This window comes from Canis lupus, chromosome 6, assembly GCF_003254725.2.
Source record: "Canis lupus dingo isolate Sandy chromosome 6, ASM325472v2, whole genome shotgun sequence".
In the NCBI taxonomy this organism is placed as follows: Eukaryota; Metazoa; Chordata; class Mammalia; order Carnivora; family Canidae; genus Canis; species Canis lupus.
In genome coordinates, this window is record NC_064248.1 from 31034374 (window position 1) to 31060771 (window position 26398).

Below are 26398 nucleotides of genomic sequence, written 5' to 3' on the forward strand. Positions count from 1 at the left end.
GAGGCAGTGCAGGGGCTCAAGGGGGTCACTCGTCTGGGCGCTTGTGACAGCGAGTGGAGCCTTGTGAGTCTGCACGGCAGGTGCCTCTGGGGCCCTTAGATGTGATACAAATTTTGGTCATCATACAGTTGACAATTTCTAAAAAGGAATTTTGTACATCAGGGCTTGCATCAAAGCTTTGGGGGAACCCCCTTCATATGTCACTTTCCTTCCTTATTCTGTGTTCTCAGAGCAGGGCAGCCTTAACTTCTCAGAGTCCTGTGGTTGGTGTTCTTGTCAGGGGTCAGGGCTTGAGTGGTACCTTCCCCATTGTGGTAATAAAAATGTCTCCAGATGTTGCCAGATGCCCTGGGTGGGGGGGTATAGTTACCCTCTCTTAAGAACTTGTGCCTTGCATAATGTGTAATAAATGCCAGCTGAAGAAATCCGGCTGAGTGTTCCGTCTTTCTTATTGCACCAAGCATTGTGGATGGCCACGGAGTGACACAGGTGACGTCCTGCCCCAGCATGTCCTTCCTTACACACCACTGGGCCTCTCAGAGCTCACAGAGTCCCCTCTGTCCACGTGCTGCCAGTGCCCTCCAGCCCTGCCATAAGGCCTGGGAGCTGCTTGTCTTTCTTGGAAGGTTGTTCTCAGAAACTGAGCTCTTTGTCCTTAGAAGCAGACACACATTTGGGAGAAGTCACCTTAATTACAAAATGAGCATATGGGACATCCTCAGCTTTGTAGAAGAGTTTTTGCCCAGAAACCTTTTCCTGGCTGACTCGTATTAAGCAAAATCCTCAATGTCTTTTGCTGGGAAGCAAGCAGCCTGGCCTTTGGTAGCAGTGTGGTTTGGACTAAGAATGTTGATGGGATTCTCACCTTTGACTCCTTTCCCTTTCTCTCCAGAAAGGACCGTAGTGTGAAATACCCTGAAGACCTTCCTGTCACCCTTCCCAACCTGCTGAGGTTCATTTTGCATCACTCAGACCCTGCTTCTACCCCCCAGAACTTAGCTAACCCTCCTACCAAAGAGTGTCTTCAGAGCGAGGCAGTCTTCCAGCAGGGGCACATCTCCCATTTGGAGAGAGAGATCCAGAAACTGAGGGCGGAGATCAGCACCCTTCAGAGAGCACAAGTGCAGGTGGAGGCCCAGCTGTCCAGTGCGCGCAGGGACGAGCACCGGCTGCTCCGGCAGAAGCAGACCCTGGAGAAGCAGCACAGCCTGCTTCAGCTACACAGCGAGCAGCTGCAGACCCTGTATGAGCAGAAAACCCACGAGCTTGAGGAGGTGGCCCAGAAGCTCCAGGAGCTGGCCGATGCCTCGGAAAACCTCCTCACTGAGAACACGTGGCTCAAGATCTTGGTGGCGACCATGGAACGGAAGCTGGAGGGCAAGGATGGAGCCGAAAACCTCACTCCCCACAAAGAGGCAGGCTCTGGCCACCCAAACCCTTCGGGTGTCCCCCGGCTACCTGGCGGCAGCCCCCCGCCTTCCAACAGCAGCTCCACGCTGGCGTCTGAAAGGAGCAATGAGAACAGGACAGACTAACTTTTACAATGACATGAAGAAATCAGAGATGGAAACTGTACTTTGGGAATATATTTATGCAAATTTTATTGAAATTTATTGTAAATAAAGATTTTCTCAGTGGTCTAGAAAATCAACTTGAATGTCATTCAGCTTTTATTGAACAGGGATGACATCCCTTCCACTTATTGCACAAACTTGGTAGCTTGAGACAAACAGTAGCACAGTCCATTTGAACATTTGTCTGAAAAGTTAGTCCGTGTTTTAGTGGCTCAGTGTCAGAGTTCCCTCCCATCCCCCTCCTGTTGCTTCTGTGATGCCATGCAGGATGAAAGGCTGATTTCCTGACTGACCCGTCAGAGGACCAGAACACAACAGTTGGTCTATTCAGAAAGAATTCAACGACAGGTCAGAACTAAGCCATGTGAGTGTGTGGCCCTGGCATCTATGCTAAAAAAAGTAGCTATTGATAAATAGGAACAGTGAGAGCTATTATGTGGTTTTCTCGGCCTCCCCAGGCACACCCAGTTGCCTCGCAGACACCCCCAGCAGTGCCCCCTGCGCCCACGACCCTGACCCGGCACTGGGCACTGCGACTGTAAAGATGTTGCTCCTGGCCACCGGGGCATAGGTGGGACGAGGAACCTCCAGGAGCGAAACCCAGGAGAAAGTGAGGGTTCATCATTTCAAAACCAGAACTTCATCAGCCCCGTGAAAACCTCAGGGCAAGTCTGACAGGCAAGCGGTCGTGTTCAGGGTGAGCCCTGCAGGGTCCCCCGGTTCCCCGGGTGAAGACAGCCTGAGTGTATGCTGCTGGCTGCGGAAAAGTAGAGGTAGAAAGCCTGGAAGTTCTGAGATGCAAGCGGAATGGGTCAGACACCCCTTACACCTTGTACACTGGTCTCCAGAGCCCGTCATCAGAAACCCAGCCTTCTCTTCAATCTTCCACAGGGCACCCTTGAAAGCGGTGGCCCCCTCCAGCCTGCGGGGCCTCGGAGGATCTCCAGGAGAGATCATTTAGGGGCCAAGGGCAGCTCTCCGGTACTAAATAAAGCCCAGTTGCCTTGCAGAGGCTCCTCAGTACCCCCTGGGGCATCTCCTATGGGCTACCCAGCTACCACCCAGTTACAGAGCTGTGCTTCTCCCAACCCCCAAGCTAATACTTCGTGTTTGACCCCCAATTTAAGGGTGTGCTGCTAAAAGGAAGTGTTCCCTAAGCTCGCTCCTCCAGGTTCCAGGAAGCAGATCATTAGTTCAACATGCTTGTTAGAGACTTGAGTGGGGCCCGAGGAGCCGCCGGCACCCTGACCAGCGCTCCGTGGTTCAGCCTGGGGTTGGTCCCCAGTTTATTACCACGGATGCCAACACAAGTCACGTTTGAATCACAGTAGTGGGGAACGTGCTCATGGTGGTGGGATCAATAATCTCAGCGAGCTCGCTGAAGTGATACACAAGGGAGACCTTGGAGATGCAGATTGTGGGGGTGCTGGCCCGACAGCCACCAGCTCCTCTCGGTCTTCGTGAAAACCTCATCCTGAACCGGAAATTCCCTCTCCCCGTCGCACCCTCCCCCGGAGGGGGGGGCCCACTCAGGGTGCTCATGCACTTGGGGGCTCTTAGAGCAGGGTCACAGGGGAAAGTGAAGTCCCCTCCCCAGCAGGTGGGTGGTGCTCAGAGAAGAGAGAAAACGTGTGTGTGAAAAGGAGGAGGGGGGGACCCTCAAAGTCCCCTCCCCCACCCCTCCAGTGCAGAAAGTATTAAATACAACAAACAAGACCCACAATTTCCTCTTTCCTGGGCCAGCTGGGTTTCAGATAAAAGGTAGCCGCCACAGGCTGTGGTGTTTGTAGCAAAAGCCTATGCCAAGTAATGCTGGGTGAGGACAGCAGCAGGGGAGTGCTCAGCATGCTCATGAAACTGCTCTGCCACCAGGCCGCCTGGCAGCCCTCGGGACGCGCGTCAGCGCGCCCTGACGCGTCCTTCACCGGCTCTCAGGCAGTGGCGGTGGCTTCCTTGCAATAACTCCACTCTCAACAGGAACTGGCATTTAGCGACCCAAAGAGAAGGGGGCATGGTTCTTCCATCCACCGCTAACCAAGCAGAAATCACCAAAGCACCCCAGCTGGTGAGCCATGAGCCTTAAGACAGGTCACGTCCTCTGCCTACACACACAGGTATATTAGAGGTCCCTGCCAAGGGCAGCGTGGGCCTTCCATGTCTAAGACACGCCCCCGTAGCCTTGAGTCAGCTTATTACTACAGCCAGTCCCATGTGCTCTACACGGTATTTTTAAAAAATCAGCAAAAAAGGCTTAAGCACATGCTTCCGGGGCCTATTTACAGTTCACAGGTTTGTGAGTTCACACGTTACAGTAGTAGCTCCATCAAAAACAGGCTCAGCTAAACATTCAAGTAACAAAAGCACTACGGGGTTGTGAGCCCCAGCAAGGTCAGGCCTGCCCACTGCCTGCAATGGGCAGTCCCACCAGGAGGCCAGGGGGAGGCCCAGGGCCACCGTGTTCTGGCTAAGGACAGCCAAGATCTCGGGAGTCCGTGCAGGCGGTGATGAAGCCCAGCGAGGCCATGCTGGCAAGTGTCAAGCCTTCCTTAGCAAGCGCATCTGTGGTTTTGCCCCTCCCCTGCCTCTCAGGGGGCTGCACACAGGCCTCGGGGTCGGGGCCCCGGCATCCCAGCTCAGCCGTGGACTTCTGGACCATTCGGGGTCAGCTTGGCCTTCCGCTCCACGCACGGTCCCTTGGCGGAGTATTGCACCAGCAGGAAGGGCTCCTTGGTCTCGCCATCCCCCACGATGCTCTCCTCGTCTTCCGACTGGCTGATGCGCTGCAGCCGCAGGTAGCACCAGCAGCCCAGGATCAAGGCCCCCAGGGCCGCAATGGCGATGAGGATGACGATGACCGTGACCACACCCGTGGTGGGGCTGTGGTCCATTATAGACATGGTCAGCGCCTGAGGGGGCTTCCGCAGGAGGAAGCTCGTGGGGCAGTCTGCTCAGCGAGGCTGGAACTCAGGCTGGACACGAGAGCCCTGAAAGACAAAGCAGCGTGAGGCGCCCCTGGGGACCCCACAGGGCCCTGACAGCTCACCGCCTCGGGGGTGGCCGGGGGCAGGCGATGGCCTCGCCCGAAGGGTCTGTTTTTAATCAGGTCTTAAGCCTGACCATCCCGCCCTCATCCTGGTGGAAAGCACACTGGTGGGCTCTCGCTGTTCGTAGCTTGTGACGTCATGAGCGTTGTCTTCGCTCACACTACCCCCTTCCACGTCCTACCCTGGACACCATCAGTGCTCCTGCTGCCAGACGGGAGCCCCTCTCCCCACTCAACCAAGAAGCAGGGAAGGGGGCCCATGCCCTGCACCCCACTGGAAGCTGGAAGAGGGTCTGTTTAAGGTGAATGTTCTGAAGGCCCTGTGTTGGTAGGTGTTCGGTAACCACTCAGGGACCGAGAGGAGCCAGTACTTTGTGACGGCCAGACACAAAGGGACAGGAAGCAGGGAAATGACTGAGTCCCTTTCTCAACCACGCGACAGATGCAACTCAGCTGGGTCCTCCGGAACACCTGGGAGAGGGTGCAGCAGAAGACAGCCTTTGTCCACAAGGGAACGGTGACCAGCCTGCAAAGAGTGCTCAGCAGCCCTGGTCCTGGAACGTGGAGGTGCTCAGGACAGCCTCAGGGAGGACAAGCATGAGGGGACAGACCTACCCTCCCGCAGCGAGCTCAGCCCCCAGGTCCAGGACCCAGACTGCAGACAGCTCCCCGCACCAGCGCCTCTCACTACAAATGCATGAGGGCCAGTGCCAGGAACACGGGACTGGGTGCCAGGATGCTACGTCGGGCAGGGCAGGCAATGCCCAGGGAGGTAAGGCCGACGCTGAGCCAGCAGGAAGAGCCAGGCCCCAGGGAGAAGCATTCTGGCTGGGGAATGGCAGGAGAGGGCCTGCTGGCAAGTGCAGGGGCGGAGGGCGGTGGGTGGCCGGAGCATCAGCTGGTGGGTGGGGGCCAGGAGGGCACGCTGGACCACCACCTCCTGGCCGCTGCCAACCTCACACAAGCCCCTGCAGCTCGCTGAGCCTCAGAGCCCTCCTCTGTTGCTGCTGAGGGGTGAAGGCGAGCCAGCCAGCGGTGGGAAGCGCAGCAGGGAGAAGAAACCCCGACTCTCTAGGTGACCACTCGCTGAGGCTGGAGGTGCCCAAGCTAGCAGGCTCCCCGGGTCCCAAGACCCTGCCCCTTGCAACGTCTCCTCTCCAAAAATGAAGCAAATAACAGTAACGAGCCCCTGCGTGTTGGAGAAGCCGAGCCCCCTGCGTGTTGGAGAATCCGGTGCCACCCTCGGCGCTCAGTAAGGGCTGGCCGCTGTATTCAGCTCCCCGGAAAGGTGGACGTTAACACAGGGAGGCAGCGTTGGAAGGGAAGGTTTTCCCTCCCGACAGGATGGAACCTGCCGTCCTTGAGCAATAACGGCCTTAATTAGAAGTGATTCTTACCCACACCGAGGAGACTCGAGGAGACTCCCGGCCCATCCAAGTCCAGGCGTGCCTGAAGGTCAAAGGCAGCTACGTCCACGCCCCTGGAGTCTGTCCAGGGACCAGCGCCACTCCCCCCAGGATGGCCCTGCCACCCGTGCCCACATCCGCAGAGGTGCCCTGGGCAGGAGGGGGGGCGATCCCCCTTCTTTCCAACTGCAGGGTCAGGCTGCCGCTGCCACTCTCGGCAGGCTCCCTGGCCCCCCTGTGTGGGTCCACTGCAGCCGATGCCCCCGTCACCCAGAGGAGAAGCCCAAGTCCTCCCGGGGACCTACAGGGCCTGACCGAGGCGTCCCCAGGCCCGGCTTCTCCCCAGCCACACTGACCCTGCCGCCTCTGACCTCCAGGCCTTTCGCCAGGCAGGTCTCTCTGCCCCGCCGCTCTGCTCCCCTCACCCTGCTCAAGGGTTCCCAGCCAGGGTGACTAAGCCTCCCAGGGGACATCTGGTAATGTATGGAGACATTTTTGTTGTCACGGCTGACAGTGAGAGGTTCTGCTGGTATGGAGTGGACAGAGACCAAGGATGTGCTAAACATCCCGTGGTGCAGGGGACAGCCCCCACTAACAGGGATCCGGCCCCAAATATCAACAGTGTGGAGGGTGGTCAGTCCAGCTCAGGGAGGGATGCCTTCCAGGCCCCGCAGCCCAGGAAGGTCTCGTCCTGCAATTGCACCTGCGCCCTCAGGGCCCTTGCCTCAGTGCAACCCTGGCTTCCACAGCACGGCCATCTGGTTGGCACCTGCCTCCCCCATCAGGCTCCAGGAAGGGCCCTGCACACTTGCGTGCTGCCAAGTGCACAGCCTATCCTGGCCTCTTCCCTGGCACCTCCAGGGCTGCCATCAACTCCCCCCACCCCTCTTGGCCTGTCCCCTCGGGCCTCCAGACAGGACAGGTCTCCTCTCTACCCCTCGATGGCCCACAAGCTGTGTGGGGTGAACCTGTCCCCAACCCCCTGCTCTCCGCACGAGGGAGAACACTCGCCTGCCTTGTCCCTCCCCCTGGACTTCTTGGGTCCAGTGCCTGCTGGGGTGCCTGCCCTCCTACCAGGCCCCTGGATAGGAAGGAAACGCAGTATCAATTCAGAACGGGAAGTATGTGTGTGTTTGGGGGCAGGAAGTAGGAAATCAAACAATGCAAGCAAGCCCTGAGGGGGGGGTGTCCCCGGGGGACAAACCTGCCTGGGAGCCTCACCAGTCCGGGAGGGAGCCGCGTGGTCCTGATGGGGAAACTCAGGCAGGGGCCGCTCTAGCTCAAAGGGACCCTTTGAGAGGACTGGTGACCTCAAAACCCTGTCTGCTGTCCCGGGGCCAGGCCAGGAGGACTCCCCCACCAAGTGCACAGAGCCAGGTGACCAAGCCATGGGCATGCCTGGCTGTGCTCGCTGGCGCCCTCCCGCCCCCCCCCCCCCCCCCGCCCCCAGTGCATTTGTTTGTCCCTGCATTCACGCAGCAGGTATTTCCTGAGAAATGACAGTTTAAAAACTCTGCTCACATCATCCACTGCTCAGAACCCTTCCTGGCATCAGCAGAGAATCAAAACTCCCAGCCTCCCCAGGCTTCTTCGCACCCTCCCCGCCTTCCCACCTCAAGGCCTCTGAACTTTCTGTTCCTTCTACCTGGAATGTTCTTCTCTGTCTCATGACTGGCTGGCTCCTTTCTGTTATTTGGGACTTTCTCTGTGGGTGCCTCTGGGAGGACACCTTCCCAGACCACCCCGGCTCCAGATGCGCCACCACCCCACACTTGCCACTGCCTTGCATTGCACGGCTTCATTTTATTCCCTAGTGCTCTCTGCTACCTGAAGTTCTCTCAGGTCGAGAACATGCTTCCTTGGCTGCTGTTGCCTTGGTGGACTCTGAATCTGTAAGAGGAGGGCACTGTCCCTCTGGCCCACCATGGATCCCCAGCCCTTTATCAGCACACAGCAGGTGCTCAATAAATGTGTTCCAAGCCCAGAGACCCTGCCCTCATGGGGATCATGGTCTGCAGCCCCCACCCCTGAGCCAGCTCTCCAACCCAAAGCCACTCCCGGGACCCTCCACGTGGGTCCCCCCACCTGCCCCAAGAGACCCCAGGAAGCTGGCATCCTGAGTGTGTGAGGGCAGGCGGATTCCCAGCAGGCCTGAGACCTGAAGGGGCAACTGTCTCCACATGCTGGGGGGCAGGGAGGGGAGGAAGCCACAGAGAATCAGAGCCCAAAGGGAATGTGAAGCGTGATGGCAACTGGCTGGTTTTCCCTGAGCCCCGGTGTCCTGGGCTGGACGCTACCTGCTTGCTTTGCCTCCCCTGGCTTCCCTCCTGCCCTTCTGAGCCAAGGTATCTCCTGCAGGTCAGCTGACCCTTCACCCTGATCCAGGAAGGGCCACACCTGGGCTGGGTTGACGCCCAGGATGGCACCTGGGAAACCTGCACCCTCACCCCCACCCCAGAACAATTACCTAAGTAGTTTAACACTCATTCCATACAATTGTTTCATCCTCCCAACAACCCTGCGGCTCACACTGCTCACAGCTCTGGGTTCCATATTAGCAACTGAGGCACGAGTTTGAGTGGACTGCCCGAGTGAGGAGCCAGCATGCAGGACCTGACCCTACCTGGGGCCCAGAGATCAAAAGAAGGGGTCTTCCAAGTGCAGAGGGCAGGCCCACCTGGTGGTCAGAGCCCAGCCAGGCGCCTGCAGGCTCTGGGTGCTCTGGGGGTGGGCGACAGGGCATCCTTCCCCAGCCCAACCTCTGTAGCATCACCTTGCCAGCTCCCTCAGTCAGGACAAGGGCTGGCATTGGGATCCCCCAAAACATATAGGACCAATCCTCCACCCTCCCGCTCCGTGGCCCTGGCCCTCAGATCTCACCCACAGCTCCTGGAAAAAACAAGCTCTAAAGCCTAGCTTCGCCAGTCCGTGGGCGCCCTCGGAGCTCCCCACTCCCTGCCCCCTTGCCCCCTGGTGGGTTCAAAAGGACAGTTGCGGGTAGACGCCTTCCACTGTCCTGCTGTCCCTCAGAGTTCATGGTTTAGGTCTTCCCCAGTGTAACGCTGGGTTCCAGTTACCTGCCTCTTTGTGAGGCCCCCAAAGTGAGCCCTAGTTAGCCCCAGGCCACGGGTGACTTTACACACTTGGGCCCAGGCGGACCACAGCTAGTGGCAGAGCAGATTCAAATCCCCGCCATCCTCCCGCCCCTACTGGGAGCTGTTCTGACCTAGCCAACCAAGCAAACTGCTCCTAAACGGCAGAGTCGCAGTGTGCAAAACGGGAATGAGGTCCTGACCTCAGCAGCCAGACCGTGGGGAGGATGAGCAGTGATAAGAAATGTGGAAACGGAAAGGCCAAGGGGCCACTGGGTTTGCACCATCACCAGGCACTACGCCTTTCTTGGTGCCCGAGGGAGGACAGTGAGCCCTCAGTATCACCTCCGCCTTCCACCAAGGACCCACCTCCCAGGAGGGTAGGCAGCCTGGTCCGGGCTGACACCACAAATAGCCTCTCCCTCAAGGACACCTGCCACCTTCTTCTCGCTTAACTGAGCATATCATGGGTGTCACCACGCCCAGCAGGACACCAGCTTGCCACCCCCACCCTCCTGCTTATCGGGGGCCAACCCCTCCACCTGGGGTGGGATGGGGCAGGGGGCTTGCAGGAGCGCCGCTAGGGGTTAAGCCATGCCCTTGGGCAACAAAGCCACCTGCAAGGTGTGCCAACAAGCCGGACTCAGCCTCTTCAGGGGACTGCAGTTCACAAACCAGAAACGTCTGCTGCCTAGTTTCTGATTAGGAACGTAGGATGGTATATGGAGGACAGGGCACTGGTGGCCACAGTTGGGACACAGGTGAAACATCTACTCTGCGCCAGGCCCAAGCAGGCACTGGGACCCAGGGACGCATGTCACAAGGCTCCTGCCCTCCAAAAACCAGGACCAAGAACAGCAGGGCAGGGATGCCAATGGGAAACTAAGCGTTCCACGTAGCTGGTGCCATCTCAGCCTCCCCTCGCCCACCCAATCACACCCCATCCTCTAGAAGAGGAAGCTTGCACCAGAACTCCCTGGGTTCCCTGGGGGCAGAAGAGGAAGCTGGTGCACTTAGCCCAGGGACTGCCCCAAGCTCAGGCTGGGTCTCTTGGGGCCCCAGCCTGAGGCTCATGACCCACCCTGTGAATCAACCACTGGTCACTCTCACAGGGTCAGCCCCACTTGGCCAAACAACTTTGGTAATAACAGTAGATGCCTGACGAAAGTTGCGGAGGATTCCAGACACCCGGCAGCTCAACACTTCCCACAGACCCTCTCTCCTTTCCGCCTCAAAGCAACCCTAGTGTCATTACTACGCCCACTCTGCAGATAAGGGATCTGCGGCTCAGAGAAGTCGAGCCAACTGCCCAAGGTCGCACAGCTCAAAAGTAGCCGCAGCAGGAATCCAACCCAAAGCAGCCCGGATCCCGCATCCCAGATGTCAACCCTGGCACAGAAGTGTCACATTCTCCACCCCGCAGCGCCCCACTCCCCTGCCTGAGGCTCAGGGGCCAGGTGAACCCCAGGGCGGCCCCGCAGGGACAAGGGCTCATGCTGGGGACACACGGATGACAGGCGCCGGGCAGCTACCGCGTGCCGAGCGCGGGCGACGAGCAGGCGCGGCGCCAGGCGAGCTCCAGCGCCCTCTCCTCTCACCCTCTGCCAGGCGACGCCGTCTCCCCCACTCTGACGCTGGAGGCAGGGAGGAAGGGGCCCGGCCCCCCGGGGCGGCAGCTGGAAAAGCAACTCCAGTCGGCCCGACTGGGGCGGGCGGGGGGGACGGGGAACCGCGACACCCAGTCGTGCCCACGCCGCGCAGTCACCGCCGACGGAACTCGGCGGCCCGTCCTCAGTCTCCGCACCTGCGAGATGGGCGCAGGCCCCGCACTCCCACCCGGAGCCCGCGGAGCCCTCGGCGGCGGGGCGGGGGGCGGACCGCCCCGGAGGAAGCTAGGACGCCCGCGTCCTCCGTTAATTTAAACATCCCGAGGCGCCCCGAGGAACCCGGCGGCCGGCCGGGGGCGCGGAACTGCGGGCTGCGGCGTGCGGAGGCCCGGGGAGGGGGGACGCCCGCCCCCCGCCAAGCGGCCGCCGCCCGCCGCCGCCGCCGCCCGCCGCCGCCTCCTTTGTCCCGATCTCGCCGCAGCGCAGCGGACAAAGAACCCCCGCCCGCGGGCGCGGCCCCCGCGCGACCTGCCCCCGCCGCGCCCCCGCCCGGGCCGCCCCTCCCCCGCCGCGGGGAGCACCCCCTCCGCGCCGCCCCCAGCCCGGCCGCGCCGCCCCGCGCCGCCCCGCGCCGCCCCGCGCGCCCCCGCCCCTCCCGCCGGCCCGGCCCCGCTCACCATGGCGCCGCCCGCAGCCCGGCCGATCGCCCCGCAGCAGCCCCGGGCCCGGCTCCGCCCGCCCGCCCGCCCGGTCCGGCCGCCGCGCACCGTCGGGACGCAGCAGCCCCGCTCTGCGGCGGGCGGGGCACCCAGGCTCCGCCCCTCGGGGGCGTGGCCCGCGCGGGGAGCCAATGGGAGCCCGCGCTGGGACGGCGGGGCGGGGCCGGCCGAGGCGGGTCACGTGCGCGCGGGGCCGGGGCGGCTCCGGCGGGGCGGGGGCTGCGCGCAGCTGGCGGCCCCGGGGGCGAGGGGCCCCTGCAGCCCTCCCTCCCACGCCCCGAGGCACAGGGGAAACTGAGGCAGGCATAGAGCGCCGTGCACCCTGGGGCCAGGAGGGAGGCGAGACCTTGCCGTTGAACCTCCTGGTTTGGGGAAGGAGCAGATCATTCACTCACTCTCTCATTCATTCATGCATCATCCGTGCGTCGGTTCCCTTCACCCTGCGGAGCACCCCCCCCCCCACGGGTGCCGGGTTCGCGGGGGGCTGTGCAAACAGCCCCGAGCAAGACCCACACCGCCCCTGCCCCGCGGAGCTCTCCTTCGGGGGCCAGCGGAGGCTGCAGGCACTTCGCACGCCTTGGCCCATCGCAGTCAGGGTGCTCACTCCTTGATTCGGCTCCCACCCAGGCCGCGCCCCGTGTTAATGGCTCAACACATTGTACAGACTGGACCCCGCGGAGGAGGGACTCACCCATTTTACGGATGGGGAACCCGAGGCCCCGAAGTGCTGAAGCACCGCAGTCCCCTTGTGATGGAGGCCGAATTCGGGGCCAGGCCTGTCTGCCTGCCTGCACACACGGAGGTGCCTGCTAGTGCGCTCATCTGCACTGGTCCACCCAAGAAGGCAGTGCAGCCAGAGGACAGTCCCTTGGTGGCCAGCTGGGGGCAACAGGAGGGGTGACAGAGGGTCCTTCAAGTCCTCAGGGCGCTCACGGCTTGGAAGGCAGGAGGGATGCAGGTAGGGAGCCCCTCCTCTTGGGAGCTGGAGTGTGTGTCTGCTTGTAAATGTTTTTCTCAGGCCCAAGCAAAGGCTCTGGGAGAAGATGGAGGGCCCAGCTCACAGGCCAGGGGCCAGGCCCTGCTCACAGTCCCCACTCCAGCGTGGCTGGTGGCTGGCCTCTCCCTGCAGGCACCCCCTGCCCTGAGGCCTTGGCCAGTGCCATTTCGTCCTGCTGCAACATTCTTGCCTTCATCTTTCAGGTATCCACCCAAGAGCAGGCCCCTTCATTATTCTCCCTCCCCGTGCATTGTGAAATGGTACGTTTTTGAGGGTGTGTGATTCACTTTTGGTCGGTCTCTCCCACCAGGCCTGGGTCTGTGCTGTTCACTGCCATGTCTGCTGAACAGAACACACAGTAGGTCCTGAATACATGGCTGATGAGTGAGTGAGTGAACTCCAGGCCTGGCACAGCTACACCCTAGCCAAGGGAGTCAGGTGCAAACGGTGAACCAGAGGTGAAGCAGGAATGGGGGACAGAGAAGCAGAGAGAAGCCCAGCTCCAGGTTAGCTATCCTCGAGGCCAGATCAAGCATCTCAGAACAGCTCCCGTTCCTGGCTCTGCCTCGCGCGCTGCCTTCAAAGGCTCCTGCCGGGTCACACACCTAGGAGCTCAGAGCAGGAGGAAGCAGGTTCTTCCCACAAAGCCAGTTCCAGAAGACTCTGAAGTCCCAGCCTTGAGTTGGCAGAGAGCTCATTAGCAGGCTCAGAACCCCAGAGCCAGGACTGGCAGATGACGGGAGAGGTAGGGACACTTTGGGGGGAAAGACTGGGTTGGGAATTAGTGAGGGGAATGGCACAGGACATAGAAGTTGAAAGACCAGCCTTTCCTGCTGGGCAGCTTTGAAAAAGCACCCTACCCCTCTCTATCCTTCAATATCTGAAAATCATCTGAAAATGGGTGTGGAAGTAAGGTCTCCATCACAGCGTGAGTGTGAGCCCATCAAGGGTTTAGCGCAGAGGAAGCAATCCTATGCATTCACTATTAACATTAGTAACAGGGTCAGACAGGTGTGGGGTGAACTTGGGCTTCCCCGTGGGAAATCAGACCTCTCTGGGCCACAGGCTTCTTGTCCCATCAAACCCACCTGTGGGATGCTGAGAGGTGGGGAGCTGGGAGCCGGTGACCTGGGACCAGCTTTTATCTTGCCCCGAGTGAGCGGTTTCAGTAACAACAGAGTGATAAGTCATAATAATAGCAGGAAACAGCAAGCACCACATATGCATAAGCACATTTTAATCCTATTTTACAGATGGGGAAACTGAGGTATAGAACTCGTCTGGAGGTCTTGTTGAAATGCAGGTTATGGCTCTGTAACTCTGGGCCTGAGGTTCTGCATTCCTCACAAGCTCTCAGGTGATGCTGAAGGTTTGTGAACCACACTCGGAGCAATGAGGGGCCACTCTCTAGACACTCACTAGGGTTCACACAAAGCCGTGAGCACTGAGCCTCATGTCACCCCACTGGGTAGGCTGCAGAGTCCAGCACTTAACCTCGGCTCCCACAGCCTGCCTGGCCCCAGCTCTATCCCCTGCAGAGCAGAAGCAGGAAGTATAGCTCCCCTCCCCAAGCCCGTTTCCTCTCTCAGGGCCCCTACCATCTCCCTGGGAGGTGACATCTGGCCCTTAGAACCTCCCAGCCCCCAGCATCCCAGGGGTCCTCCCTGTTGATGGCAGGAGCTTCTCAGTTGCTCATTAGCCAGGAAGATAATTACAGGCGGGGGATGAGTTCACCCTGGCTCCCTGGGGCTTGCCGGGGCCCAGCTGGGCCTGCCCCATGCTAGCCCTCCCCGTGCCTGCTTCCCTGGGGGGCTGGAACATGGGAGGGGCTTGCTGGGGGTAGAGCAGTCTCAGCCAGCCTCGGGGGCCTCTGGCTGGGCCTCTCTGCCTAGCTGGGGCTCTCAAGGCCTGGCAGGCTGAGTCTGCTCCTAAGGCATCCCCCCTACCCCCCCTTAAGGGTTCCAGGCCTAAAAACAAAATGAAAACTGCTTGGCCAGAGGGGAGTTTCCTGAAGGGTGAGAGGTGACCCACTGATGAGTTCTGCAGGGTGAGGTTAGGGTGGGTCACAGAGAAGGTGGCACCTAGCTCTGAATCACACAGCAATTCTCCTTCAAGGGGAAAAAGTTTCACTTACTGTTATGCTGCTTTCACATCCCCTGAGCCCTGGTGCAGCCCTGATAGGCAGTCAGGAGGGGGATGCCGGGTTGGATCAGCGGTTGAGCCTCTGCCTTTGGCTCAGGGCATGATCCCGGGGTCCTGGGATCGAGTCCCGCATCAGGCTCCCTGCATGGGGTCTGCTTCTCCCTCTGCCTGTGTCTCTGCCTCTCTCGAATAAATAAAAATATATATATATGAAAAAGACAGCCAGGAGGGAGCAGGCCTTGGGCTCACAATCTTGCTCCGTCTCCACTCTTGAGCCAGAATTTCACAGCCTGTTGTTTTCTGCCTATTTATGTTTACAGTCTCCTTCTATTTGTGGCACAGGTATCACTTTTCCATTTATCGTAGTGACATACTCATTCCTTTTTAAATTAATCTATTTGTGGAGGGGGGAGATGTGAGTCACCTTAAAGCAGAATGTAATAGAAGTAGCTGTAGAGGTGGCATGGGGACGTGGAAGCAGTGGGGATGGTGGCAGACGGTTGGATGAGGTGGGGAACCTGTTGGAGCTGAGCCACCCACAGCTCAGGCTCCCCGCCATCCCCGGACTGCTGTGCAGCTGAGCCCTGGCTGGGAGACTGAGATGTCCCCCGGGCTCCAGTGTCCACAAGAAAATTCTATCTGGGTGGTCATGGGTTGTGTAGGAGCTGGGTCGGCTCTGGTCTTCATTCCTGGGGTCTGTGGTGTCAGTGTGATGAGGAGCAGACCAAGGGAGGGGGGATCAGCATGCCTCACCACACCCCTACTTCCCTGGGGCTGCCCTATGTTTCCATCCATGTACTCCCCCTCCCCTCACCACACTTGACCGCCCATTAATCCACCCGGTCACTAAGTTATTCATCCAACCAGTCTTTATTGGGCACCTGCTATGTGCTGAGCCCTGTGCTGGGCACTGGGGAGATAGCCGTGAGCCAGACAGGTAGAACTCAGGTTATGAACTTCAGATACACAGAATTATGGGCACATCAGAATCCAGATCATGGTGTATTCTCTTTGGTCCTTGCATGACCCGCTCTTATTAAAAATTTCTGCGATTAAAAATAACCCCAATAGGGGGATGCCTGGGTGGCTCAGCGGTTGAGCATCTGCCTTTGACTCAGGGCGTGATCCTGGCATCCCAGGATCGAGTCCCACATCGGGCTCTCCTTGGGGAGCCTGCTTCTCCCTCTGCCTGTGTCTCTGCCTCTCTCTGAATGTCTCTCATGAATAAGTAAATACAATCTTTAACAAATAAAATAAAATGACCCCAATCATGTAATGCACACCCACCAGCCCGTCGATCAAGAGCTAGGACCCTAACAAAGGCCAACATCTGATCCAGAGGTACCCCCATCCCATCCCTGCCCTGAATCCTGTCCTCTTCACTCCCTGCTTTCATGTTTGTCCAGCTTATTCATATCTACATCCTAAAAGTACACAGGCACACCTCGGAGATACTGTCGGTTTTGTTCCAGACCAACGCAGTAAAGCGAATATCACAATAAAGCAAGTCGGATGAATTTTTTTAAATTTCCCAGTGCATGTCAGAGTTATGTCCATGCTGTAATGAAGTCTATTAAGTGTGCAATAACATTATGTCTTAAAAAAAAACAATGCACATGCCTTAATTGAAAAAATTTCTTTATTGCTAAGAAACACTAGCCATCATCTGAGCTTTCAGCGAGTCATAATCCTTTGGCTGATGTAGAGTCTTGCCTCAGTGTTGAAGGGTGCGGACCGATCCGGCTGGTGGGTGCTGAAGGTGAGGGTGGCCGTGGCAGTTTCCTAAAATAAAATCATGAAGTCTGCTGCACCTATGGATTCCTCTTTTCCTAAACAATCTCTCTGTAGCATGTGATGCTCCCTCATCGCATTTCACCCAGAGTAGAACATCCTTCCAAGGGCAGCCCGGGTGGCTCAGTGGTTTAGCGCCTGCCTTCGGCCCAGGGTGTGATCCTGGAGACCCGGGATTGAGTCCCACGTCGGGCTCCCTGCATGGAGCCTGCTTCTCCCTCTGCCTGTGTCTCTGCCTCTCTCTCTGTGTTTCTCATAAATAAATTTTAAAAATCTTAAAAAACAAACAAACAAACCCATCTTTCTAAACTGGAGTCAATCCTCCAAACCCCATCGCTGCTACTTTATCCACTAAGTTTATGTCATATTTGCAATCCTCTGTTGTCATTTCAACAGTCTGCCCGGCTTCTTCTCCAGGAGTAGATTCCATCTCCAGAAACCGCTTTCTTTGCTCATCTGCGAGAAGCAAGTCCTCATCCCTCCCCGTTGTATCATGAGATTTGCAGGAATTCAAATATAACAATAATGAAAAAGTTTGAAATATTGTGAGAATTAACCAAAATGTGGCACGGGGACTCGAGGTGACCAAATGCTGTTCGGAAAATGTCACCCGTAGACTTGCCAGACACAAGATCGCTGCAGAAAACATAGTATCCGGGAAGCACAATGAAGCAAAGTGCAATGAAACAAGTTATCCCTGTGTTTTTAGTTTTAGTCTCTTCCTACTAACCTTATTAAAAGAGTATGTTAGTCTCCCAGGGCTGCTGGGACAAATGACCACAAACTGGGTGGCTTAACACAAGAGAAGTATCTTCTTTCCCTGTCCTGGAGGCCAGAGGCCCGCTGTCAAGGTGTCAGCAGGGCCACATTCCCTCCGAAGGCTCCAGGGAAGGATCTGTTCCCTGCCTCTCCTGGCTGCTGGTGGCTGGCAGCCGTCCTTGGCTACCCTTGGCTCGTGGATGCTTCACTCCAGTCTCGGCCACTGCTGTCACATGAGTTCTCCTCTGTGTGTCATCACCTCCCCGCCCCAACCCAACGTTACTGAGGAATAATTGACAAATATAATTGTATATATTTAAAATGTACCACGTGATGATTTGATACACATTATGGAATGATTACCCAGATCTGGATCATTAATCCATCCCCTCCCACGCTTACCTGTGTGTGTGTGTGTGTGTGTGTGTGTGTGTGTGTACACCACATTTTCTTTATCCATTCATCCATTGAAGGACAATTAGGTTGTCGCCATGTCTTGGCTATTGTAAATAATGCTGCAATGACCTAGGGGCACAGATACTGCTTCAAGATAGTGTCTTAATTTCCTTCAGATCTATACTCAGAAGTGGGATTACGGGATCTTATGGTAGTTCTATTTTTTTATTTTTTGAGGAACCCCTGTAACTGTTTTCCGTACTGGCTGCGCCTACATTCCCACCAACGGTGCACCAAAGTGTGTTTTCTCTATGTCTTTACCGACGCTTTGACAGCCGTCCTAACAGACATGAGGCGGTATCACACTGTGGTTTTGATTTGCATTTCACCGATGATGAGGGATGTTGGGCACCTTTTCGTCTACCTGTTGGCCCTTCATATATCTTCTTTGGAAAAATGTCTGTTCAGGTCCTTTGCCCATTTTTCAATTGGATTGTTTGATTTCTTGCTATTGGATTGCACGAGTCCTTTTTCTTTTTTTAAGGTTTTATTTATTTGAGAGAGAGAATGAGCAGAGGGAGGGATGAGGGAGGAGCAGCAGACTCCCTGCTGCGTGGGGACACTAGTCCTTTATGTATTTGGGATCCCATTCTGTGGATTGCCTTTCCACTGTACTGATTATTTCCTTTGGACCCTATAAGCTCTTTAGTTTGATACAATCTCCCTTGTTTATGTTAGCTTTTGTTGCGTGTGCTTTTGGTATCTTAGACAAAAAATCATTGCCAAGGCTAATGGCTTGGCATTTCCCCCTACGTTTTCTTCTAGAAGTAGTTATGGTTTTAGATCTTACATTTAAGTCTTTGATCCATTTTGAGTTGATTTTTGTGAGTGGTATAAGACAGCGGTCTGGTTTCATTCTTTTGCATGCAGATATCCAGTTTTCCAAATACCATTTATTTATTTAAGAGTTATTTATTTATTTTAGAGAGAGAAAGAGAGAGGAGCACAAGTAAGCCAGCCGAGGGGCAGAGGGAGAGAAACAGGCTCCCTGCTGAGCCTAGAGCCCAAGGATACAAGGCTCAATCCCAGGACGCTGAGATCATGATCTGAGCTGAAATCAAGAGTCGGATACTCAACCAACTGAACCACCTGCTCGTCCCCCAATACCATTTATTGAAGAGACTTTTTTTCACTACTGGGTGTTTTTGTCACCCTTGTCGAAAAACTTAATTGGCCATGGGTGGGTTAGTCCCAATGTAACCCACTATGACCTCATCTAAACTTAATTCATCACATCTGCAAAGACTCTATTTCCAAATAAGGTCAGATTTATAGGTTATGAAAATTAGGACTTTAGTGTATATGTGGGGGAGGGACACAATTCAATCCATAACAAGGGCGTCCAGACAACCAAGAAAGGGTATCAAGCGGTATGAATCTTCTGGGGCTTAATTTCTTCACTTAATAGTATATAGCTAAGACTGACCCGTAGTAGTTCACTTGTTTTAACTGTTCTATCATATTCCACTAGGTCAGTGTACCACTGTTCTCCACTGATCCGTCTGCTCTCCTGTGGGTGGCCTTTTGGGTGGTGACCAGGTGTCTGCTACTTTGAAGTATGGTTTGGACATTATTGTGAATGGTCTTGGTACATGCATGCAGGAGTTCCTCTGGGGTGTTTACCTAGAAATGGAACCACCAAGACTCAGAATACGTGAACTTTCAACTTTAGGAGAGAATAGCAAACTGCCTTTTAAAGAGGTTGTGCTATTTATGCTCCCACCAGCAATGTGTATGATCCATGTCCTCTCTGACACTTGGTATTATTAGATTTGAACATGTTTGCCTATTGAGTAGAAAGCTGTTTCCAGTTGAGGTCTTGATTTGCATTTCCTTGATAACAAATGGTGCTGAACATCTTTCTCAACCTTCTGGTCTAAAATAGATTCACCTATACTTTCTACTAAGGTTCTGAAGCTTTGTTTAGACATTTGAGTTAAAAATCTATCATCTTTCCCAACATCCAGTTCTAAAGGATATTTACCTATAATTTCTACAAAAGATTTTTAAGTGGTTTTGGGCATTTAAGTCTTCAATCTAGAGTTCATTTTTTGTATATATGGTGTAAGGTAGGGATTGATCATATAACCTTAGGAGCTTTTGTAGGGTGACAGGTGTATTTGGGGAACAGTGGGACAGAACATTTGACTCAGGCTCTTGAGTATGCTAGAAATCATTCACTGGGTTTTGAGTTCAAATTCTGCTTCTCTGATGGATTGCTTCATGTCTGTGAGCCTCAGTTTCCTCATCTATAAAATAGGAATTCCAGTGGATATGGCCCTTGGTTGGTGTGGAGATTACATGATTTAAAGTATGCAGACTGCTCCTGATATTGCTTGGAACATAGCATAGGAACACCGACTAGCATTTATCGAGCACTTACTGTGTGCCAGGTAGCTTGCCAAGCACTTTTTATGTGTTATTAACTCATCGAACCCCTGGCAACTCCGTGAAATAGATGTTTTTATTTTTAAGATTTTATTTATCTATTTACTTATGAGAGACACACAGAGAAAGGCAGAGACATAGCAAAGGGAGAAGCAGGCTCCCTATGGGGAGCCCTATACGGGACTTGATCCCAGGACCCGGGGATCACGACTTGAGCCAAAAGCAGATGCTCAACCACTGAGCCACCCTGGGTGCCCCAAAATAGATGTTTTTTTCCCCACCATTTACAGATGAGGAAACTGAGTCTCAATAGGAGTGAGTAAATCCTCTAAGGGCACACATCGAGCACGTAGCAGAGGATGTGAACCTTGGCATCACCATCACACATCAAAGCCATCTCCTTTCCCTTCCTCCAGCTTCCAGAATCCAGTCTCTAGGGAATGGAATGGCTGCCTTTCCCAGAGGAAGTATCTAGAGGCTGAAATGGAGGAGGGGTAAGCAGTACGGTTGACCACCTTGGCCCCCCGATTCCCTGGTGGCTCCTGTCTTTCACTCTAAAGCTGGCAAGAGGCTGGTGGCAAAGTTCATCCATCCTTCCCTCTACAGTTGGAGGCCACACAGATGAATCACTGGCCATAATTTTTCCCCGGTGTCATCCATTATTCATAGCTACCATCCTGAGCCTGGGGTTGCTTTGGGGTCAGGCAGGAATTACTCCCAAGGCCCAACTCTCAGGGGGTTTTATCCACAGCTGAGCCTCTTCTCTTGATCTGAGGGCAGTCAGGGCCACTCTTTCAGGTTTTTAACCTGCTGGTGCTTATGTGCGATTCACCTTTCCTGCCAGCCTCTATGGGATCACCATGGCCCTCTTCTGTCATCACTGAACTTGTAGATTTGAAAGCACATTATTAGCCAAGTGGCACATTCTCCATTACATGGGGATAAAGACAGGACTTTTAAAAAACCAACCCACCCATAAGCCCAGTATTCTTGGAGTGTATTGTCCATAACTGTCTAGTGTCTTTTACTGAGACATTGACAAGGCGAGGTTGAACGACGCTTCTAACAGAGCCAAGGATAAATGTCTCTGCTGGAGAATGACCGAGGGTTCAGGAGCTTCCTGCCCTAGCTGGCTCAGCCTCCCTGCCCCTGGGGACATCTCCTTAGTGTGGCTGCCCACCAAGAGGGGATGCAGACTCCAGCATGTGCTACAGGGATGTGGCCTGCCAGTAGACAAAGGGCTTTGAGCTACATTTGAGCCCATCTTCATCACTTCCCAGCTACCTTTCCTGAGCGCTAATTTCTTTATTTATAAGATGGGAATAACTAGCTCATCCTTGCTGAAAGATGTAGAAATAATCAGCACAAGAGGCATGAGTAGCCCTCACCTGGGCTTGTTCACTGGAGTTACTATTATTACATTCACTCCTCCAGGGGTTGTGTCCCAGCCCTGCTGAGGGTAGAAAGATGTGTCTCCTGCAGGAGACAGACCTTCAGATCCTCAGTGTACTGCCTGCAGAAAAGGCTTCTAATCAGCCAACATATTCCCGCAGAGGAGCTGGTGCAGGGTGGTGAGTCATGGAGTAGCTGTTTACTGAATACCTACTATGTGCCCTGCAAGCTTCCATGGTGCCCGACAGTCATGTCCCTGCATCCATGGCACTTACTGTCTAGTGCCCCAGGAAACACGGAGTCCTGATAGGAGGAAACCTCCCGAGGGGGTCAGTCTGCAGCCAGGCTGGGGCACAGGCTGGGAGCAGAGGTCTCCCAGGTCTGCCCCTGGGCGGGGTGGGAGCTCATGTACACCTATCCCTGAAACTGTGCAAAGCTCACATCCCCAAGACCTGCCTGTTGGGGTAAGAGCGAAGCCCCTGGGATCATGCAGACTTGAGTTTGTCTTATAGCACTTATTAGTTTATTGCTACCTCACAAACTACCCCAACCTCAGCAGACACGTTTCTCTTCATAGGTTCCTTGGGTCCAGAGTTCAGGAGTGGCTCTGCTGGTTGGTTCTGGCTCAGAGTCTCTTATGAGGTTGCAGATGAGATGCCAGACAAGGGCAGTGGTCACGGGAAAGCCTGACAGGCTGGAGGACCCACTTCTCCGTGGCTCACTCACTTGGCTGTACGCAGGCGGCCTCTGTTCTTCATGGCATGGGCCTCTCCGCAGGGCTGCTCGGGTGCCCTCACAACATGGCAGCTGGCTTCCCCCGGCTGGAGGGAATCCAGATAGGGAGCAAGAAGGATGCCATGGATGAGCACGTCACATAAGTCACCCTCCCTCATTCCCACCATATTGGGTTCACTGGAAGTGGGTCACCAAGTCCAGCCCATGCCCAAGGCGAGGCTCCACTTTTTGACGGAAGGGATGTCAAGGAATTTGTGGGGATATTTGAAAATCTCCATGCTGGGTAACCTTAGGCAAGTCCCTTCTGTATGAGCCTCAGTCTCCTCATCTGTGAGATGGGGGTAATGAGTCATAGCCCCTGCCTCCAGGGTGATTGGGAAGTTGAGACAAGAAGATACAAATGCAGAGCCTGTCATGTTAGTGACACCCCGGTAAACCCTGGTTGTTGATACCACTGTGGGTATTTAAAGGGATTTATCCAGGGCCAGCCTCTGTTCTCCTAGCCCAGTGGGTCTCAACCCTGGCTGCACGGGAGGGATCACAGCAGAGCTTTAAAACATACCTCCAGGGACTCCTGGGTGGCTCAGTCATTTAAGCATCTGCCTTCAGCTCAGGTCATGATCTCAGGGTCTTGGGATCAAGTTCTGTGTTGAGCTCCCTGCTCAGCGAGGAGTCTGCTTCTCCCTCTCCCTCTGCCCCTGCCCCCCTATTCACACAATCTCTCTTACACTCTCTCTCAAATAAATAAAATCTTAAAAAAAAAAACCTCCAGAACCTCCTACCCCATTTTCTGATTTAGTAGGTCTTGAATGGGACCTCTAAGCATATTGTTTTTTTTCTTTAAAGCTTGCCAAATAATTCTTATTCACAGCCAGGGTTGAAATCAGGGTCCTTGCTTGGGAATTCTTAAGTGTCCCATCAACAGATAAAATATAATGAGGAAATTAAAAATGAAGGAGAGGAGGTCCCTATAGTTCAGTAGTTCTCAAAGTGTGGTCCTCAGTATCATCTGGGAACTTGTTAGAAATGTTAGGCCCCTTCTGGGCCTAACTGAATCAGGCACTCTAGGCTTCGGGGGGAGCCCATCAGGCTGTGTTTTTGCAGCTCCTCCAGGTGCATCTGATGCACACATGCATGAGACCCATGGCTTGCTGGCTCATTGTATCTCCTTTGCTCACTGTGATGAAACAAGTTGCCATGTTGTGAGCTGCCACATTGGAGGGACAGCAAGGAACTGAATGCTGCCAACATCTACTATGTGAGCTCAGAAGCAGACTCTTCCCCAGCCGAGTCTACAGATGAGACCACAGCCCTAGCAGACACCCCAGGGGGCAGCCCACAAGACCCAGGGGTTAGCCACACCCAGATTCCTGCCCCACAACAACTGTAGGATAATATTTGTTGTTTTAAACCACTAAGTGTTGTGGTCATTTGTTTTGCAGCAGACAGATAATAGGTAGATATTGACAGGAAGGGAAGAGCCGGGAGGATAGAAAGAACTGCTGGAGTGATCTAGAATCTATGTTAAAAAGAGATTTGAGGGAGCACCTGGGTGGCTCAGTGGTTGAGCACCTGCCTTCAGCTCAGGTCGTGAACCTAGGGTCCTGGGATCAAATCCTGCATCAGGCTCCCCTCATGGAGCTTGCTTCTCCTTCTGCCTATGTCTTTGCCTCTCTCTGTGTCTCTCAGGAATAAATAAATTAAGTCTTTAAAAAAAGAGAGAGAGAGAAATTTGAGAAACATTGAAACACAATTCAATGCTGGGATCCTGATTTGAACATATTAACTTGTACAGTATATTAACTGGTGTGGGTTTTTTTGGTTGTTGATATTCTGGGAAATGTGAACACCACGGGGATCCTGGATGATATTAAGATGTGATTATTCACTTTTATTTGATATAATAGTGCCATAATGATATTGTGGTTCTATTTTGGAAAATAGACTGTATCTTTTAGAGAAATGTGGGGCTCGATCTCATGACCCCAAGATCATGACCTGAGCTGAAATCAACAGTTGGACACATAGCCAACTGAGCCAGCCAGGCGCACCTGGAGGCATCTTTTATGTGTATGAGTGTTGATATTATTTGTCTTAATATATTAAATCATCACAAGGGGCATATTTTATTATATTTTATTTTAGATTTTTTTTAAAGATTTTATTTATTTACTCATGAGAGACACACACAGAGAGAGGCAGAGACATAGGCAGAGGGAGAAGCAGGCTCCCCTGTGAGGAGCCTGATGTGGGACTCGATCCCAGGACCCCGTGATCACAACCTGAGCCAAAGGCAGATGCTCAACCACTGAGCCACCCAGATGTTCCTAGATCTTTGTTTTTGTTTTTGTTTTAAGGAGATACTTGCTCATGTAAAATCAAAGGGACAAGCCAGGCTCCCTCCCTTCTATCCTCCAGTCACTCCCCACAGACAACTATTTAATTCATTTATCCAACAGATATTTGTTGAGCACCTGCTATGTGCCAGACACCATGCTAGGCCGTGATGTCCACTAGAAATATGATAGATGTGAGCCTCGAATGAGAGCCGCACATGAAATTTTAATTTTTCCAGAAGCTACATGTGAAAAGAGAAAGAAACAGGTGAAATTAATTTTAATCATGTATTTTCTGCAGCTTAATATATCCAAACCCAGGATGTGGAACCAGTATAAAAATTATTAATGACGTACCTTACATTGTTTTTTCATATTGAACTAGTCTGCTCAGGTCTCTGTAACAAAATCCTGCAGGCTGGGGGCTCAGACAACAGACACGGACATTCTCACAGCTCTGGAGATGGGAAGTCTGAGCCTGGGGTGCCCAGGGGGACAGGGCTCCCTGTCCTTGACTTGCAGATTGTCTGCTTCTGGCTGTGTCCTCACACTGTTTTCCGTGTGTGTGTGTGTGTGTCTGGTTTCTCTCCTGGTTCCCTAATCTCTTCTTACCAGGACACCAGTCAGATCAGGGCCCATCTTAACTGCCTCATTTTACCTTGATCACCTCTTTAAAGGTGTTTCCAAACACAGTCGCTTTCTGAGAAACTGAGGGTTAGGGCTTGAAGCTGTGAATTCAGGAGAGAGACAGTGGAGTCGTAACACACACTCAGTCTTCAAAACCCAGTGTGTATTTCACTCACGTCCCATCTCTGTTCCGAGCAGCCCCGTTTCAAGTGCTGGGTCACCACGGGGGCCTGCTGGTCCCCATCCCCGACTTCCCCCAGGGCCAGCGCATTTCTGGTGTAGGAGGCACAGCAGCAAACACGGCAGACAAAACCCCCTGCCCGCCTGGCATTCTGTTGGAGGAGACAGACAATAAAGAAGATAATTAACGTATAGGATGCCACCTGTGTTCTAGGGCAAAGGAGAGGGAAGTGTGGGAGGTGGGGGTCCATGGATACATTATCCATCCCCTGTGCATCCTTCCAAAGATATGGTCCTTCCATCAACACAGGAGATGGATGGGTCGATGGACCACTGAGATATAGCCCTATATTTTCAGTCTTTTTGGTTTTTTAAGATGTATTTATTTATTTGAGAAACAGAGAGAGAGTACGAGTGGGACAAGGAGCAGAGGAAGGAGGGCGAGAATCTCAAGCAGGCTCCACGCTGAGTGCAGAGCCCGATCCAGGGCTCGATCCCACAACCCCATGACCACAACCTGAGCCAAAGCCACGAGTCAGACGCCCGACTGACTGGGCCATCCTTGCGTCCCTTGGTCTTTTTTTTTTTTTTTGAGACATAATTGACATATAACACATTTTTCAGAGGTTTTATTAAGTAATCTCCATACTCAACATGAGGCTCGAGCCCTCTGGGATCAAGAGTTGCATGCTCCAGTGACTGAGCCAGCCAGGTGCCCCGACAGAGAACATATTAATCTCAGGTATGCAACGTAATAATTTGATAATTGCATGTATTGCAAGGTGATCACCGTAGTAGGACTCCTTTGCACCGTCGCCACATGCAGTTACAGATTGGCTTTTCTTGTGATGAGAACTTTAAGATCTATTCTCTTAGCAACTTTCAAATATACGGTACAGTGTTATTAACTGTAGTCCCCATGCTGTACGTGACACCCCCAGGACTTCATTTACCTTATAACCAGAAATTTGTACCTGTTGACCACCTTCACGCATTTATTCTCCCAGCTTCTGGCAGCCACCAGTCTGTTCTTTGTTTCTGTGATTCAGCTTTTTTAGACTGCACGTGTAAGCGAGGTCACAAAGCATTTGTCTTTCTCTGCCTGACTTATTTCACTTACGTAATGCCCTCAAAGTTCCATCCACATTGTCACA

The 26398-nt window shown here is 54.1% G+C and overlaps 2 protein-coding genes across 4 annotated transcripts in view; one reads left to right on the plus strand and one right to left on the minus strand.

Moving 5' to 3' along the window:
- Positions 1-1651, plus strand: part of TXNDC11 (thioredoxin domain containing 11) — a 63876-nt gene extending 62225 nt beyond the window's left edge. The window contains 1 exon segment of the mRNA XM_049111388.1: positions 893-1651. Coding sequence (XP_048967345.1) covers positions 893-1535 — 643 coding nt within the window. The 3' untranslated portion in view covers positions 1536-1651.
- Positions 1577-11487, minus strand: SNN (stannin). 3 transcript variants are annotated; one of them, XM_025416488.3, is made up of 2 exons: positions 11400-11487; positions 1577-4558 (listed from the first exon to the last, which is right to left on the minus strand). In XM_025416488.3, exon 2 carries the CDS (start codon positions 4469-4471, stop codon positions 4208-4210), a length of 264 nt encoding a protein of 87 aa, XP_025272273.1. In that variant the 5' UTR covers positions 4472-4558; positions 11400-11487; the 3' UTR covers positions 1577-4207. The 3 variants fall into 3 exon arrangements, with proteins under 3 accessions (XP_025272273.1, XP_025272276.1, XP_025272275.1); XM_025416491.3 differs by lacking the exon at positions 11400-11487 and adding an exon at positions 10920-11092; XM_025416490.3 differs by lacking the exon at positions 11400-11487 and adding an exon at positions 10714-10830.
- Between the last annotated feature and the right edge of the window lie 14911 nt (positions 11488-26398).

Bases quoted from the DNA above. Each gene is read 5' to 3' on its own strand.
- SNN (XM_025416488.3), bottom strand. From the start codon at position 4,471: ATGTCTATAATGGACCACAGCCCCACCACGGGTGTGGTCACGGTCATC.